The sequence below is a fragment of the Sebastes fasciatus genome, chromosome 13 (assembly GCF_043250625.1).
Source record: "Sebastes fasciatus isolate fSebFas1 chromosome 13, fSebFas1.pri, whole genome shotgun sequence".
In the NCBI taxonomy this organism is placed as follows: Eukaryota; Metazoa; Chordata; class Actinopteri; order Perciformes; family Sebastidae; genus Sebastes; species Sebastes fasciatus.
Window position 1 is genome coordinate 14,889,698 of NC_133807.1, and position 19,000 is coordinate 14,908,697.

The following is a 19,000-nucleotide window of genomic DNA, read 5'->3' on the forward strand; positions in this document are numbered from 1 at the left end:
AAAGGGACTGTTTGTAACTTCTTATACGTATAAATCACCCGGGTCGGTGTCCCATGCACGCTCGCGTGTGGTTACGCTGTTCAGACTCAGACTCCAACAAAAACTACAAGGAAGCACCAAAACCGCAAAGTTATATCTAGTGAAGCCTATCTTGCAAAACAGCGTTGGCTGCGGTCGGAGGACGCGGGGGTGACCGTAGTTTTGGTCTCCAGGGCCGGAGTCTCTGCTGTCCTCTGCTCCTCTGCTCCTCTGCCTGCCTGCTTGCCTTCACTCAGCTCGCTCCACTCTTACGTGCATGCGCGCACACTACACACTGCAGAAGAGTTAGTTTAGCTCTGAGAATATCTAGTGAATGTACAGTGGACGTTTGTGCAGAAATAACTGCTGCAGCTCCTCCAGACCAACAGAGGTTTCCCGTGTTACGTTATCGTCTCCGACCGGTGCCGGTGTCTTCCGTTTCCTCTCGGCCGCGTTGATAGACTGAAGCAGGAAAAGTCAACACTAGGATCAGCATTGATTCATGGAGAGACCTTCGTCTGGTCAGCTAACATTACTGCCAAGCAGGTGAAATATAGAGTGATATTGGGGTTTTAGCTGACGTGTGTCGCCTCACTGTTTTGAGCGATGCTCGTTCATGTCTATTTAGAGCGAGCACAAGTGCAAGCCCGACGCTGACTTCCGTTGACTTAAGGGCCACAGGCGTCACTGTTAACACGCATTTCTGATTCTTACAAACAGTCCCTTTTAGATCTCTTGGAAAACTAAAGATCAAAACACAATATACTGCATTCATACAGTTACTGCCTGATAAATGAAGGCATTCAGCAGGCTCACAAAAGAGCCTTACTGAGGAATGAATTGTTTTACTGTTTTCCACCAGCCATTTTCTCACGTTTGCCCTATGGGGCAAACACATGATATTGGTATAATTTATGATATTGATATGGAGGGGCTTTTTGTAAACAAAGATTTAAAGGGTTAACATTCTGATTATGAATGAACATGGACATTTTTGTGTCATCTAAGGACATCAGAGCAACATTTTGAAGGGGATGCACAAGGGTTTAATAAATGTATGTATATTTGTGCTTTTACTCAAGTAATAAATTATCTGAATAATTCTTCCACCATTTTACAGCCACCGTGCGGCCTCAAGCTCAGGTAATAATTATTTTCTACCCTCTTTTATTTTTGTTATTATATAATTTTTTTATAATTTAAGTTATCTTTCCTATCCAATTGTGCCTTGTATGTTAGAAGTATTGAGTTTATTATTGTTATTGATGTTATTATCATGACCATCATCATCATCATCATCTTTATTATTATTCATATTATTAATATATATGTGTATGTGTATATACTGTATTATATATATATATATATATTTTACACATTTATTTTCTTTTTGTTTTGTTTTTTCTCCCCCTATGCTCTACACATAAAAGGAAGGATGTCTGTATGTGTTTAAGAGTAGATATATGTCATATATGACCATCTAGCCTCATTCAATGCGAAACACATGCAGAAATTTGGACTCATGCTCCATATGTACAGATCAAGTGAGGAACTGGGGAAGCAAATGTCACTTTTCCACTTTTTATTTTATATTGTTTTGTGTCCATTTACATTTCCAGTGATGGAAGTGTTATTTTTACTGTACTTTTTGGTACCTTTTTGAATCTAATGTATTGTATGGTTGTATTTTTACATGTCTACTGGATTTACAGATGAGCAGGAGCAAGAGCTTTTAAAGCTCACAAATAAAACATTTTTTGTTTTTTTTGTTTTTGGTGTTTCTAGATCTTTTAGTTATTTTTCTCCCGTGCTGAATGTTGGATGCAAGTTGCATGGCTTCAGATGTGGGGTGAGGCAAAAAAATAAGGGATTTAAACTAATCAAAGGGTTCATTGTAAGCGTGTCAAGTGAATGTTTGCAGATGGCCTAGTAGACGAAGACAACCAGCATCCACATCACACACACCCACACACACACATTCTTCAACCTGCTTTCATCCCCTTGTTTGTCTTAGTTTTGTTTTGTTTTGTTTTTGTACTTTGTTATTTGTCTTTCTCTGTATAATATATTTTGATCTTTTTTATATATGTCCCTGCACATGTCTTCACTTGTTTTGTAATCACTTTATAACACAATAAAAACAAAAGAAGTATTGAGTTTAGATTACAATGCCTTAATGTTTTTAAATGAATTATCTTCAATAAAAAAAAAATAAAAAAGATCAGGTAATAAAAAAGGACCCAGCTCAAGGCTCTTCTTACCATGCCAGTTCATAAATGATAGATGGCGATGGCGCTTTTATTTTGAAGTTTCCGTACCGGAAGTGTTGTTGCTGAGTTGAACACGGGCAGCGCGACATCTCACATCGGTAACCGGCACACGGGTGGAAAGGTAAACACGTTTTTATTTACACGTGTAGAGAAGGAGGGACGCAGAAAAACACACCGTACACACACAGCAGTGAGTGAAACTAGTTGATATAGAAAACAAAGAGAGGAAAGCCAGTCGGCTAGTATGCACTGCTAGTAAGCTAAAGCTATGCTATCGTCCATGACGACCATGTAACCAAGACGACGATGGTTGCCTTTTGTTACCTGGTAACCAGCGTTAGTGTTTGCTAGTATGATGACACCTATTGTACATCCATGGCTTTGATAGGAAAGCAAGAAAAGCGACTATTTCCTTACTCCAAACACCCAGACTTATGCTTATATCTCAGTCCCCACTGGTGTCCGATGTCTCTGAGAGAAATATAACAAAGTCCAAGGTCCTACCCATCTGTTTATGCTGTTATATTGTAGGAAAAGCTCTTAAATGTAGTCAAATGTAACTTTATGAAATTATGCGCGTATTTTCGCGCATGCGTGTTGAAGAGAAACTCCTATGAGCATTAGTTAAAGGTCCCATATTATTAAAAAAAGTGAGATTTGTTCATGTTTTTTATTATAAAGCAGGCTTAAGTCCTATATAATACTGTGAAAGTATTGAAAAACTCAACCCACAGGGAAATACACACAGCCCGTATCCAGAAACTCTGCATTTGAAACAAGCTGTCAGGATTTCTGCCCATTTGTGATGTCACGAATATACAATATTTATACCCTCAATTTTAAAACGTAAACATTCTAAATGTGTCCAAGTTTATTTCCTGGTTGCAGTGGATGTGAATGTCATCAGCTAAAAGGAAGTAAACATGGACCCAAACTGTTGACTAGCAACGCGATTCTGTTGCGATTCTGTTGCGATTCTGTTGCAATTCTGTTGCAATTCTGTCAAAATGCGCTGAAATGGAGCATTTTAGACAGAGAGTAAATACAGGCATATTCAGGCAGACGGTATGAGGAGAAAAAAAGTTTTTTTTTAAAACATTACAGCATGTAAACATGTTCTAGTAGAAACACAAAATACAAGTATGAACCTGAAAATGAGCATAATATGGGACATCTAATATCTATTTTGTAATTGTTCCTTGGTTTGTTTTACGTTTGTTCTATAATGATGTTATCTATGGTTGATGAGGGGGACAGAGGCGGTACGAGCGACCCTTTCACATTACAGATTTGGTTCCTTATCATTATCAAAAAGAAGTCATTCTTCAGTTTTGTTTTTGAAAGTTGACACCATTGACTTATTTTTGCCCGTAGCCATGGCGACAGACTCCTCACTCCTCAATTCCGAGCTGGAGTTACAGCAGCAAGAGGAGCTGTATCAACAGCTGCTGTTACAGGTAATATTGCTTTAACCCTCTGAGACACACAATAGACCCGTTTTTTTCCTTTTTAGGGTGAGATAGCAGGTCAACAGTAGATGTCACATAGAAGTGGTGTACATCATCTGAAAGCTGGGAACCTGAAGATTTATTTGAGATGCAGATTAGCACTGTGTTTCAAGTTGTTCTAGTCTGAAAAATAGAAATAAACATGAATGAATGAATGAATTAATTAATTTATTTATTTATTAAAATTAATTGTGAAAGTGTATAAGTGTTTAAACAATTATGATAGAAGTATATGATGGCCATTCCATGCTCTATTATGTCTCATAAATTGTTGCAGCAATTTTTGGGTTGATACCATTTGTTACACAGATTTGGTGCTAAATTTAATTAATTAAACCACTCAAGAATTGATCAAAATTATCAATAATCCCTCCAAAATACCACATTAAGACACCAAGACATTGAGGAACACCATAAAAAAAGATAGGCTGTGATTTGGGATTAAAAAACTTTTGAGATTTCTGCAAAAAAAATATTTTTCGGCGATTAGATAGTGTGCACTTATGTTCTGGAAACTGCTCAGAAACCCCCTTATTGTCAATCTAGCTAGGAGAGCCATCCATCCTCTGAATGCTCTAGGTGTCTAGTTTGTGGCTGTAAAGTTTCATGAGGCTGTGATTATCTGAGAGGTCACTACAGGTTATTTTATACAGTGAGGTCAAGTTTCAAAAAATGGTCTCAATACAATGAAATGGCTACTATGGGGACTAACATCATCACACATGAATACAGAATACAAGGATAAAACAAGCATATTTTGTCCATTACTACCACCCACGTAACAGAAAATTCTTCACTGTCCAAATACTTAAAAAAAAAAGAAAGAAATCACAGCTGTACTCCACCAGGCCCACATGTTTCTACAAAGTTAGTGACCCTGCAAAAGTGTAATGATGTATCACTGCAAAAAAAACAACAAATTACAGAAGAGGTTTTGCTTAAGCGTCCTTTTTATTTTTATTTTTCACAAAAATGAATCACCTTTTTAAGGGCCTTAACATGCTCAAAAAGTTGTTAAACTTGGCACACTTATCAGACGCGGTGAAAAATTGGATATTTTAAGGGTTTCGGGCTTGGGTGTTACAAAATGGCTCAGCAGCTTTAATTTTGATTTGATTTTTGATTATTTTATTGATTAACAAAATACTCTCGGTTAGGCCTGTTTTATACTGGATTATTCCAGTGTAAAGTGTGTGACACCCAAGCTTTTTACTCTACATTTGTTTGTCTTTTGATGTTGTTGAATATGTGTAAAACTTCCCAATGGGTCTGCAAACCATGCGTGAACTTAACTAGACTTCTGGTTATCTGTTTTAGACCGTGGGAACGATGCAGACTGAAAACCCAGACTCCACAGTAATCCGACCACAACCTGGTAAATAGCCCCACAATAAAAGTTCTATCAAATCCTCAAATTTGGAAAACAGTGCCACAGTTTGTTCATGGATATGATTTATTGTATGTTTTTTTTTTTCCTCTTTCTTTCCCTCAGGCATGTGTGTGAAGACTCTCTCAGAGCCAGGAGCGCAGAAGGTCTTCGTCAACATCTGTCAGTCAAACTCCGTCCCGCTGCCACCAGAACTCTCCAGAGAGGAGCTCGTGGAACTGCTCCAATCAGAAGACCCCAGCGGCTACAGAGTTCCCATGAGCCTCGGCGAGCCACACACAGAAGTAGACAACAGTATGTGACCAAAGATGCTATACATTTCAGGGCTCCAGGCTAACGTTTTCTTCAAACGTTACAGAATCAAGTACTCAAAAGCAAAACTAAAGTCTACAACATATCACTGTCTGTCACATCTGAAATGACTTTGCTGCACTGCACAGAGACGTTTTCAGATGCAGAGGTCAGTTTGGCTCCACTTGCGTTATATGTAACGTGTTTACTCGTCATATTAAGCATGACTCTGAATAGAGCGAAGTAAACAACAAATGTGGGGGAAAAAGTTTCTGATTGGTTGATCACAGCCTTCTACGGTCTGTTATTTCTTTATAGCAGACCGTTGCTATGTATAGAGTCCTCCAAGGATGACGTATTTTTGTAGGCCAACCAGAAAGTTAGCATCACCCTGGTTCCCTCGACAAAAAGCCAATGGGATTTTTCTATTAGGTTTTGGATTCTTGCAGAAAATAAGATCTGTGGCAAACAAACGTCTAATCTTAACAAATGAACACCACTTTATTATCTTTGAAGTGTAAATGCCATCACCAGAAGTAAAAAGCTAACATTAGGCTATAAACGAACTACAGCATGAGCGCGAGTATACACAACGAGGCTGTAAAGGAGGACGAGTCGACGTGTGGGGTATTTATTGATGTATTTTATGTCGTAGAACAAACACATTAAAATCTCTTCAGCTTGTGTTAATCACAGACCTTATTTCAGGCATCTAACTAAAAACCCATTCAGAAAAACCCATCAACTTCCAGATGAGGGATCTTGAAGTGCTAAAATGCTAACTCATTTCCGGGTTTTAGGACTCATTCCTGTAGCTCTATAACAGACTTTTGCTATAGACGAAGTTCTGATGTCGGACTCTGCGGACCATTTTTGGGTCATATTATTGAATTCTTAAGTAAATAGCCGTGTAACAAGCAGGATAATGTACAGCTAGCGGGTTATTGTTGTGAAAAAAACCCAGACAGGGCGATGCAGCAATACACACGTTGTCTCGTGTTATTAAATGTACCAACACACACTGTGCCCAGTGATCCGGGCTTCCGTAGATGTAACAACTGCCTCCTCTTGGTTGGGCATACCCCCTCCCCCTGCCTCTTTCTCTCCCTCTGCTTCTATTCCGGCCTTCATGATAAGGGGGCTGCTGATATGGGGCAGCTTGGTAAGGAACATGATACTGGGGTTGATATATAGCCTGTGGCGGGCCCTGCAGTGGACAAGGATTCTGTGGCGGGGCTGGTGCTGGTGTTAAAATTTGAGCCATCTGGGTATCTTTCTCTTAACTCCTTCCGGAGCATGTTTTAACAGAGCTATTCTGAACAGAGACTGCTGTGATTCTTTATCTGGGTTCACCCCCGTAGCCCCCACCCACTCTGTCTTTGCTCTTTCTATGAACGTGCGTCCACTCTCCCCGTTCTTAATCTTAAACACCAAGTTGTGGAGCTTAACCGCTGGTATGGGATACTTTTGTCTAATAGCATTACCGAAGGAGGTAGCGTAGGGGTTAAAGTTCCAAAGTACCACCTAACACTTGAAACAATGGTGCCATAACTTTGTTTGTATAATCACTGTCAGTGCCTTTGGCTGTAATTATCCTTCCCAGGAATGATACCTACGCTCTGCAACACTGGAGTTTTTCTTTAGAGACCTTATAGCCACAACTATATAGTCTTAACAAAAGAGCATGCGTCAGAGACAGACACACCTCGGCCGAGGGTGCTGCTATGAGCAAGTCATCAACATACTGTACAATAAAACATCCGTCCGGGGTTTTATTTGGTTCTTTTTTAGTCTCTTTTTTTACTGGCCATTGATGTCCTAATTCAGTTACGGATGCAAGATAAATGCCGTTTATTTTAGCTAAAGTTTTTCTTGGTTCTCAACGTCTTTTTGGGCTTTCTTTTTTGTAAAGATACCGCTTTGTTCCACCGTTTTTCTACTTTTTTTTTTTTTTTTTTTAAAGCTTGGAGCTGTCTTATGCTAAAACTGCCAGTGCTTAGAAATCCACACTCGTTAACCCACACGTCAAGTTGGTCAAATACCTTTTACTGTTTACTGTATTTGGTGGTCATATCTTTGATGTTTAGGCGACATTAATTGAGGTGGATTATCACAATCCTTTGAGTTTACTATGATTTGCATCTATTTTAAAAAATAGTTTTCAAGATCTCTTCAATATCAATGTACTTTTTATTTAGGGGTCATGGACTAAGGAAGGGAAATAATTTTTTAATAAAAATAAATAAAAGAAAGAAATAATCTTTTTTATCAAGATTTTTGCTTTGAGATTTCTACAGGTGGTTGTACCTTTATCTCCAGTAAGGTCTTACTTCTAGTTACTCTTTCCCCCCCTCTTTTTTCTTTTTCTTCCAGTGGGTGATCAGTCCACTGGATCAAAAGAAAAAAGATAGCAATATTATAATTATTATTATTATTATTGATGTTATCCCTCTGAGTTCCCTGAACTCCTTGGTACCGTATTGTGCTGGCCCTGGATTCTACAGTGGTCGTCTAACACCTGCCCTGTTGCCACGTCTGTCACAACCACCCTCGAAGTGGGAGAATCACTTTCTTCATTCCCACAACAGCGCTCTATCCCCCTGTACAGATGCCGTATGAATGTAATCTTACTTTCGCCCACTGTTGGCCGAAGGTTAACCCCCTTTTGTTACAACCGCCTTTCTCCTCCCAATCTTTGTCAAATTCTCCATCCATTCTTGTCCAGTACTATTTCACACAGGTTTATTCAGTTTATGACAGTAACTAGATTCAGAGTAAATGGGTCGCTATGCCCCTCGCTGTGATTCTACCAACATAAGCTTCTACTGGACACTTTGATGTTCCAGCGATGTTGGCCCAGTATCAACAGTAAGTTTTAATTTTCCTCTGAATACTAGTTATTAATGTACACTCATACAGGCGCTCCAAGCGCTATTTTTACTAAACTCTAACGTCCCAGACGTTACTAAACTAGCGCTCCAAGCGCACTACTCTAGCGCTCCAAGCGCAGCGTTCCAAACGCTTTTAACTAAGATCCCAGATCATTAGCGGATCCCAGATCCTTTTTATTAGTGTTCCAAACACTATATAGGATCCCAGATCCTTTTAACTAAGATCCCAGATCATTAGCGGATCCCAGATCCTTTTTATTAGTGTTCCAAACACTATATAGGATCCCAGATCCTTTTAACTAAGATCCCAGATCATTAGCGGATCCCAGATCCCTTTTATTAGTGTTCCAAACACTATATAGGATCCCAGATCCTTTTAACTAAGATCCCAGATCATTAGCGGATCCCAGATCCTTTTAACTAAGATCCCAGATCATTAGCGGATCCCAGATCCTTATAACTATGCAACTTGATTTATCAAAAGTCAAACAGAGATGCTTCAAACTCAGCCAGAGAGATAAATTTAGATCCTATGCCAATATGCAGATTTTGTTTTAACAGGTTCTGCTTACCTTTTTGCCTTGTAGTCAGGGTACCCTTATCTCTCTCTCACTGAGTTGTCCGGTCTCTGGCTCGCTCTTCGCTCTTTCCGAAGATCACGTCGGGGTCACCAAATTGAAGGAATTTCCCCCAGGGAATCGTCACCTTCATGCGTGTTGGTTTATCTTCTAGGCAGCTGCAAGCTCAGAGTTAAAATCATAAAAGATTGCAAATTATGTTAAAATCAGTATCAATTTATTCCGTATATATATTCATCAAAGTTGCACAGAGTTATTACAGAATTCTGGATTCATCAATGTGTCCCTGATACCATGTAATACCGTGATCAGTTCGCAGTGAATGAACCCCGAGCTGTTCTTCACATTTGCCTTTATACACAGCCATAAACATTCTCTGAAAGGAGGGGCAGAGTTTTGATCAGTCTTAGTACTTTTCCACAATGTCAATGTGACCTTCTTCTTATCTGACTCCATCCTTAAACAACGCTGTCTACTGTTCATATCATTCTGTCCTCTCCCCCCTATCTGTTTCTTCCCTAAGGCTGTATCCTTGAGACTGTTCTATCTACACAAAAGTATGTGTATGACGTCCCACCCTTGTGACTCTGAACGATAAGTCCCTCAGGCGCCACAGTATTCATTCTTATAATTCTTAGTCTAAACATCTTCAAACCAATGAACTCGTAACATAATAGTTTAAGCATTTTCCATATTATTCTTCATGATATATTTCTAACAACACACACACACACACACACACACACACTTTTTGCCCTACCCACTTGTGAAGTGATTCTGGCGCCTCTGATCAAGATTAGAATCTTATCAGGGAGACAGAGCGGTGCTCCGCCTGTGATTTCGGGGACTGGTGTAGCCTTACAGGCACCGCAGCATTTTTCTTGACGAAAAAACAATCTATAGTTCTCTTCATTTTGAATTACCAGTATGTTTTATGGTTGTGATGCCGTTCAATGAGGAGTACAGGGCGCAGTTTGACACATACACACACAGAGACAGACAGACAGACAGACTTTTGGATACATATGTCAGTGATTCTCAAAGTGGGGTCCGTGGCACTCTGTCAGGGGGTTTGCAAAATAATTTGCTATACATTATACAATTATGCTGTATCATTAAAAAGTACATATCTCCAGATGGGGACTATTGTGCCAGTAAAACAAGCATATTTTGTCTGGAAACTGCTCAGAAACCCCCTTATTGTCAATCTAGCTAGGAAAGCCATCCATCCTCTGAATGCTCTAGGTGTCTAGTTTGTGGCTGTAAAGGTTCATGAGGCTGTGATTATCTGAGAGGTCACTACAGGTTATTTTATACAGTGAGGTCAAGTTTAAAAAAATGGTCTCAATACAATGAAATGGCTACTATGGGGACTAACATCATCACACATGAATACAGAATACAAGGACTATTGTGCCGGTAAAACAAGCATATTTTGTCCATTACTACCACCCACGTAACAGAAAATTCTTCACTGTCCAAATACTTAAAAAAAAAAAAAAAGAACTCACAGCTGTACTCCACCAGGCCCACATGTTTCTACAAAGTTAGTGACCCTGCAAAAGTGTAATGATGTATCACTGCAAATAAAACAACAAATTACAGAAGAGGTTTTGAATGTTAAGGCATACTTTGTTATGTTAGTGTTACAACCCGGCTCAAAGGTTGCAACAAAAATGGGAGACCAGACGAGTTTAAAAATAGTAACAGGCATTTATTTAACAAACTAACAATCAGTAACTAAATAAACGTGGAAAGTCAGTAATCAGTAATGTAGGCATGTGTGGGTGTGTGAAAATGTCTGCTGCAAACAAAACCAAAACAGGTGTGCCAGCCAAGGAAGAGAGAGCGACATCTGTTGAAAGGTAGAGAGCTTTTATCCCAACCACACCAAGCCCAGGTGTGGCTCATCAACCTGACAACCCTCTCCTGCAAAACAAAGGAGAACCAGCAAAAAGACACCGGACACCTAGTGGAGTGGAGGGGTCGTCACAGTTAGTAATGGCACTTTCAGCAGCAGCAACTTTCATGGCGGTTTTAGAGCAATAAATAAACGTCTTCCCACGGTTACGTAAAAGCCTCGCTTCTTTATTTAGGCCTGTGGGTTCAAATGTTCCTTCATGGTACTGAACTCCTGGCACCGGGGGATACGGAGTCATGTCTAGACATATTCCATTGTAGTCACAGTAATCTTTGGCATTAATGCTCCCAGAGGCACTGCACCAGTGCAAACGAAAAGAACACGCCAAGCATACTTAAAGTGACAGATGCCGGAAGGGATGTTTCCAATAACACCAGGCCAAATGGTTTGTGTGAGCTTCCTGTTTTCTCCAAGACTCATGTTGACCTGAGGGGTTACTCAGGAAAACCGAAAGCTGGAGCTCATCAAATCATGGCCGGATCCAGGAGCGTGGACCACAGGGGCATCGGCCCCAGCCAGCTGTGATCTGATTGACCCCTGAAGTGTCCTTATTCAAAATGCAAAAATGGGAAATGAGTGTGCACCATACTGTAGATGTAAGGATTAAGGGGACTTGTACTTTATCCTCCCCAATACATAACATTTTTGTCTGCCGACTGTAATTTGTGTTGGCCTTTTCAAAGACTATTGACCCTTCGTTAAGTCCCACCCATCGAACGCAGACTGGCCAATCATGGCGTAGCATCAGTCAGCTCCAACCAGGGTCCGACAACTATACGGCTCTGCTCCATAGACTCGCATTCAATCGTTTCACATTCGAAACTCTAACGAGAAGGTTAAGGTTAGGCATTGACTTTGATTGGTTACGGTTAGGATAGGAAGTCGGGCAGCAAGTGTTGCAAGATTTTGCGCAACTTGGGTGTTCTAGATACGAGGGTGGCTGTGGCTGAGAAGTATAGCGGGTTGCCCACCAATCAGAAGATCGGTGTTTTGATACCCTGCTCCTCCAGTCCACATGTCGAAGTGTCCTTGAGCAAGATACTCCTGAAGACTGTGCCATCGGTGTGTGAATGAGTATTTAGATTAGATCCTGACAGTGTAAAGCGCTTTGAGTGATAGGAAGACTAGAAAGGCGCTATATACGTAAATGCAAGTCCATTTACACAACCATTTTCTTCATTCATCATGAGTTGGGAAAGATGACACAGAGCACCCAGGGGAATGTTCTGAGTATATGGGTACATTTTCTGTTTTACAATCACAACTGAGAACACTACAATAGAATAAGGCTCATTTGGCTATAACAAAGAAAACAAGCATTCAATGTGTCCCATTCATTGTCTATGGAGCAGCTTCAGACTTTATTATATCCTATGTCATCACAAGTTTGAGACTTCCTTCTCGGGTTTCTGGCTGTGAGAGAGTGGTTAACGTCAGCTAGTACTTTCTGTGATACAGTATACTGTCATACAGTAGCACTTAAGCACTTAAGTAATGATTTATTGCCTTATTCTGTTATGAATTATGTCATTATGTTGCTCCCCATTTATTTCCCATTATGGTGCTAACAGAAGGGAATGCTTTTAAGCAAGAAATTAGTTTGACCCGTGCTATTCCTTGACTGAATTGAATTAATACGTCTTTCTCTCTGTTTCAGACTCTCAGGGTTGCACAGCATACGATGTGGTCATCAACCAGGAGTTCTTCCAGAAGTGCCAGGTGTGTGGTCTTTTTTTTGTCATCCATACAACTATCTAATTTTGTAATTATTATTAAAAAGAAGAGGAAATCTTAGAGATGTTATACTGGCTTAGGATGATGTACAGTATGTTTATGTGTGGAGGTTTAAATGTATGCGCATGTATGAATCATTTCGGAGTTGGTTTATGTTGTGTAATTGTGTATTTAAAATGCATCACATCTGCCCCAACTGTTTTAGAAAGCCAGAGTTGTATTTATTATCTGACACACTGAAGAAACCAACTGTAAGTCCAGCGTTAGGTTCCCCTGATTAGGGTCCAGGGGATGGGGCGGAGTAACAATAAAATAAACCCAGGGAAAGAGACAAGGGCAATGGAAGTGTACAAACTAGGGCTGTCAAAGTTACGGAAATTAACGCCACTAATTTCTTTAATGCATTAATGCAACTTGCAATTTTTAGGTTGTAGCGGAATCAGTTTTAAAGAGTGAAGATACTGGTATATGGAATTAGAAAACCTAATAAATCCATTGGTACCTACCATGTCATGCTAGTTTGTCACGAAGGAGGTTAAATGACGCTCCAAACATACACTGAATTTTGGCGAGGAAAAACTGTCATGGCCATTTTCAAAGGGGTCCCTTGACCTCTGACCTCAAGATATGTGAATGAAAATGGGTTCTATGGGTACCCATGAGTCTGCCCTTTACAGACATGCCCACTTTATGATAATCACATGCAGTTTTATAGTCAAGTCAGCTCACTGACAGCTGTTGTCTGTTGTTGAGTTTTCCATGTTATGATTTGAGCATATTTTTAAGCTAAATGCAGTACCTGTGAGGGTTTCTGGACAATATTTATCATTGTTTTGTGTTGTTAATTGATTTTCAATAATAAAATTATACATATATTTGCATAAAGCAGCATATTTGTCCACTCCCATGTTGATGAGAGTATTAAATACTTGACAAATCTCACTTTAAGGTACATTTTGGACAGATAAAAAAGAATGTGTGATAAATTTGCGATTAATCGTTATTAACTATTTTAATCGATTGAAAGCCCTAGTACAAACAAATGCAGGAATTTATTAACAACATATAAAGTTGAAATCAAATGAGAACTACTTCCCAAAAAGAAAGCGATACTGGTATCATACTGGTGTCATAAACCATCAATCAATCAGTTCTTACATATTATATATATTGAAACCATGATTTGTTCTCTTGGAGCTATAATAATCCAAATTCTACAAAATTCTTTGGGTTTTCTTGGTTCATTTGAGACAGACACAGTTTTCTTACACTCATTACTTTGAATAAAAATAAAAATATAAGGATTATAAGGACAACACAAGCCTCTTTCACCAGGTTCCAATTACAGCGAGTTTAAAAACTGGACCCAGGAGAGATGGCCGCCATATGGTTCCATCCTGAAACGGCAAGTCATTACAACGTGTCACATCTACTGTTTTATATCTATGTCTCTGACTCGCTCTCTCTCTCTCTCTGACTGTCTGGATGGTCTGGTTATCAGAAAACATGACTGACTTGTGGATCCTGTTTGAGGGTTCAAATCACCCAGACAACAAAAAAACAAAAAACATAGGCAGACAGACGTCTTTCTTCAAAGACACAACAAACTGTAGAAAGTTGTTTAGTTCTCTTGGTAAATGTCTTTGATGAGGGTAGAACACATTTGAGATCTGAGACAAATTTTTTTGATAACAGCTGACTTTCATTTTGTAGTTTCTTCCAGCACATAGAATGAACTTTAATCAGCTACAGCTGATAAACCATCAACCAAGTCTTGATTCAAAAGACTACAGCACACAAACAAACACACTCCCTCTAGAAGAGAGCTTCTACCGAACCCGGTACAGTACACGTCTTGCAAAGACAACCAACACACAGCTTGTAACACTGTCAACTGGCCCACTGGCCCCGTCTGTTCATCTCTCCTGGACTGACGTCCTAATGTCTTTTCCTAACCACTTTTCCTTGACCTTGATGGAAAACGTCACAAGGTCAAGGAAAGATGTGAAGGAGAATTCATAAGGATTTAGGAAAAGACAACTGTGGTGCTAAGAAAATACATCAGACCGGCAATAGGTCATCAAGAGTAGGGTCTCATGACCACGCCCCCTTTTGGGGGGAAACAAAGTATAATAAAGTGGGCATGTCTGTAAAGGGGAGACTCGTGGGTACCCATAGAACCCATTTTCATTCACATATCTTGAGGTCAGAGGTCAAGGGACCCCTTTGAAAATGGCCATGACAGTCTTTCCTCGCCAAAATTTAGCGTAGGTTTTGAATGTTATTTAGCCTCCTTCACAACAAACTAGTATGACATGGTTGTACAAATGGATTCTTTAGGTTTTTTATAGTTTCATATGATGCTTTAAATCTGAGCCTGCTACAACTTAAAAATCGCAATTTACTTTAATGCATTAAAGAAATTAGTGGCGTTTAAACAAATTTGCGTTGACACGTTATTAATGTGTTAACTTTTAAATTAGAAAAACACATGAATTGACAGTTTTCTAACCCCCTCTCAATTACCAATTGGTCAATTGTAAGACCTCACTACTGCACGTTTATGTCGTCAATTGTACTGATTATTCATGATAAATCTTATTCATTATACATTCGTGATATTTATGACGTAAATGTCAATTTTTGCCTCCATTCATAGGAAATTTCAAATGTATTTCCATAACAGTAACTGAAATATCACTCTGAATTGAAAAATCAGAAAAAAAAATAAAAATGAAATTGTATATTTTACATTTGCTGAGAGAAATGTGAAACATTGATCATTGTGTTCCTTCTACACTAAACCAACAGAGGGCCTCCCAATGCCATAGTTATATCCTGTTAAGCCTCCCATTAGCTGTGGTATAACTGCTCATTGTAAACAAACAAAATGTGCTCACCTTACATTGTGTAACAAAATGAAATGTCTGTTTATGTCTTGTAGAAGGATCCCTTGTTCCAGCAGTTTGTTATTCTGGTGTCTTTAGAGGGTTTGGAGAACAAATACAACCTGGAGCTAAGCAGAGGTGAGTGTGTGTCTGTTTGTGTGAGTGAGTGAGTATCATTGGGAGGAGATTATTTTATATTTATATTATTTTTCTTGTGTTTCTGCAGACTGGAAGGTGCTGAAGAACAGGAAGTTCTTGGGATCTGTTAGCGAGCAGAACATCCGAACGAAGAGCAGGCCGGTGATTCAAGAGCTGCAGCCTCAGTACGTAATTGCCTGCCTATAGGCCAAATACTGAATCTATTTAGGATTTCTACATAAAATGTATATGCAGTATATTAGCCATTCAGAATACCAAAGATAGTTTTACATATTAAGTTCAGGCAAAATTAAAAAACTATAATCGTTGTCTGCAATATATATGCACAACTATGAGATTATCTTCATGATTGAAAGCATGATTTGTTCTCTTGGGAGCTATAATAATCAAAATTCTACCAAAAATCTTTGTTTTTTTGGTTCATTTTAGACAGACAGTTGTCTAACACTCAGTACTTTGAATAGAAACAGCATTGGTGTATTGGTGGAAAAATACAAGGATTATAAGGACAACACAAGGCTTTGATTAGGATAAATTATACAAATTTTTTTGATAACAGCTGAATTTCATTTAGTAGATTCTTCCAGCTCATTAAATGAACTTTAATCGGCTACAGCTGATAAAATCGGTTGATATAAAGCCTGCCTGCCTCTGCCAGTATGACCCTACTTTACTCCTCCAATCTTTGCATTTATATGGTGGTTGTAGTTTACTTCCTGCAGGGCTCCAGTGATCTAAAAAGTCTTCAACAACATTAAGACTATATTAGATCATTACTAGTGTGGGAATTTTCACGTGTATTCACTAAAACCACGGGCTGAAACGTGTACATTTCTCTTCATTTTATGACTTGAAAAAAATGAATTAAAAAAAGTGTTTTCCAGTGAGTTTATGACTTGTATCAGGCGCTCATATCTCCCACTCTCTGTCCCTTTACTTACAGGGACTGCTCCACTGCTAATGCCAGAAGGTAAACCTCTTCTTAACTGTCTGTTATACGTATTCTGCAAAGTCAGAGTAACTTTCCAGACACGTTTATATCTGTTCTCACTCGTTACCTTGTTTTTCCGTTGTTTCTCATTCCTGCTTTTGTTGTTCTCTGTGTCTGTTTTTAATCTTTTCCACTTATCCCTCACTGTCTCCAGACCAGAGTTCACGTTGCTTGTGGAGCCCCCTGCTGGGGACCCTGAGTACCTCATTGCAGAAATAAAGCTACCCGGGGTGGTAAGACACTAAACACATACATAAATATCTGCTTGTCTATCACCCTTTTCTTCTCTTCTATCCTATTTCTTTCTTTCTTTCGATCCATTTAAACCTTACCGTGACATGTGGGAAATGTGACTTGGAAGCAGGATATAAACAGAAAAGCCCGTAAACCAATAACACATAATAGGACAAAAAGGAATGCAACCAAATTGCTATTGTTAAGTGATTTCAAGTTTCATAGCCCCACTATTTGGGAGATATTTTGTGCTTCTGATCATTTTATCACTTTGTCCTGGTGTACAAAGTTTCTCCTTTTGTAATGCTGAATATATGAATACATTTTATCTAGGGCTGTCAATCGATTAAAATAGTTAATCGTGATTAATCGCAAAATAATCGCACATTCTTTTGAAAATGTACCTTAAAGGGAGATTTGTCAACTATTTAATTCTCTTATCAACATGGGAGTGGGCAAATTTGCTTGCTTTATGCAAATGTATGTATATATTTATACACGAAAAGCTAGTATGATTAGCTTAGGTCAAAGCTCAGAAAAATCTAACTCTTTTCCGGAAAAAAAATTATGTGGCTTTTTCGCCATGTAATAATCGCATTCAGTGTGAAAGGACTCATAATAATATGCACATGATATATATGTCATCACATCACATCTAATACAGAACATCATTGTTAAATATAGAGATGGTCAGTGTAGTAGAGTCTCAGCTGGGTGAACTTGTCTCCCGTGCAGCCGTCGTCTTGCTCTCTGGTTCTGGACGTTGGCGAGGACCGCCTGGTGTTGACGGCTCGGCCCTCGCTCTACTATCTCGACATCTTCCATCCCTTCCTCATCGACCAGGAGAACAGTGTGGCACAGTACAACAACAGCCTTCAGGTACACAACACACACATGCATATACTGCACACAAACAGGCCCAAATTTGGAGACTCATGGCTGTTCAACAGCAACAACTTGGATAAACACACACTTCCAGACTTAGATACTTTAGATTATGATACTGGTAGTTATGCGACACAGTTAAAAACTCATTTTTTATCTTCATCTCATCTAATCATTTCAACACATAGATATTTTCACAAGAGCATGGCCGTCTGGAATGAAGCTAAGTGGTGAGTGAGAGTGGTGTGAAAATGGTCGGCAAACGCCGCTTTGTTTCATTTACGTATCGTAACAACGGCTTGTATATCGCAGTCCTCGGTCCTCTAGTGTCCCTTTTCGAATGACAAATACAGACTACTGCCGCCTGCTGGTGTGGAGAGTTACTTCATCTCACACAGGCGTAGAACACACGTGCTAACTGGCCGTCGGCTGTAGTTATTGTGGTGTGTTCAAGTACAACTTGTCGGCCAAGACAAAGGTGACTTAAGGCGATGCAACTGTCAGCCTTCATCGCCGCTAGTTCTCTGATGTTAGTTTGGTGTGTCTGGGCCTCAACATGCTAGAAAACAAAACCGGTAAGACACAGAGTAACTCTAGTTTCACACCACTCCAAAACACAGGAAAAGTAGGTAAACAAACATAATACACACATGCATTATGTCTCTTAAAATACTGTACACCTTTTTCCTGTTTTCTCTTCCCCAGATCCTTACAGTCACCATGCCTGTGGTGTCTTCATGAAACTACAGAAACAATGTCCCGTTATTTATTTTTTGTTAAAAAATGATGCTGTGATAATAAAAGTAGTTTTTATAAAGTCACATTTCTCTGTTTTATTTGATTCATGACTTAAATCCCAATTAAAACAGCAGTGGGTACCAAAGTCTGTAAAATGTTTTTCTTCATGCATTGCTTCATTGTCAGATAGCATCAGAAGTGTCTCTGACTCTGAAGTGTATGGCAGTTTGAAATCTTCAGTCAACATGTCGTGAAACATGCAGTCTCTGCAGTAGATTGTTCTCGGGAACAGGTAGGGATGACACTTAAAAGCATTCAAATCCAAATGTTTGCTTACTCACTGTAGCTGTGTTAATGAGAAAATATGAAGTAAAATGTTCTGACCACATTTAAAAAATCCCTTGCCAAGCTTGTCATTTTTTACAGCGTACCTTACATTCCCGCAGTGACAGTTGGAGGATTCCCCTCATCTGCTGTTGGCCAGTTGGCCACTGAGCAGCTCTACTG

At 39.3% G+C, this 19,000-nt stretch overlaps 1 protein-coding gene across 1 annotated transcript; it reads left to right on the top strand.

Annotated features, from left to right (window-relative positions):
- Positions 1–2,303: 2,303 nt before the first annotated feature.
- On the top strand, positions 2,304–18,576 carry pih1d1 (PIH1 domain containing 1). The gene is made up of 11 exons (XM_074655697.1): positions 2,304–2,409; positions 3,663–3,745; positions 5,114–5,171; positions 5,289–5,477; positions 12,522–12,583; positions 15,543–15,624; positions 15,713–15,809; positions 16,589–16,615; positions 16,791–16,869; positions 17,606–17,749; positions 18,461–18,576. Exons 2-11 carry the CDS (start codon positions 3,665–3,667, stop codon positions 18,494–18,496), a joined length of 855 nt encoding a protein of 284 aa, XP_074511798.1. The 5' UTR covers positions 2,304–2,409; positions 3,663–3,664; the 3' UTR covers positions 18,497–18,576.
- Positions 18,577–19,000: the final 424 nt, after the last annotated feature.

Excerpts from the sequence above, each read along its gene's own strand:
- pih1d1 (XM_074655697.1), top strand. The coding sequence starts at position 3,665 with ATGGCGACAGACTCCTCACTCCTCAATTCCGAGCTGGAGTTACAGCAG. Across the intron at positions 15,625-15,712 it reads CAACCTGGAGCTAAGCAGAG|ACTGGAAGGTGCTGAAGAAC; the intron begins GTGAGTGTGTGT and ends GTGTTTCTGCAG. Across the intron at positions 16,616-16,790 it reads TCCACTGCTAATGCCAGAAG|ACCAGAGTTCACGTTGCTTG; the intron begins GTAAACCTCTTC and ends CACTGTCTCCAG.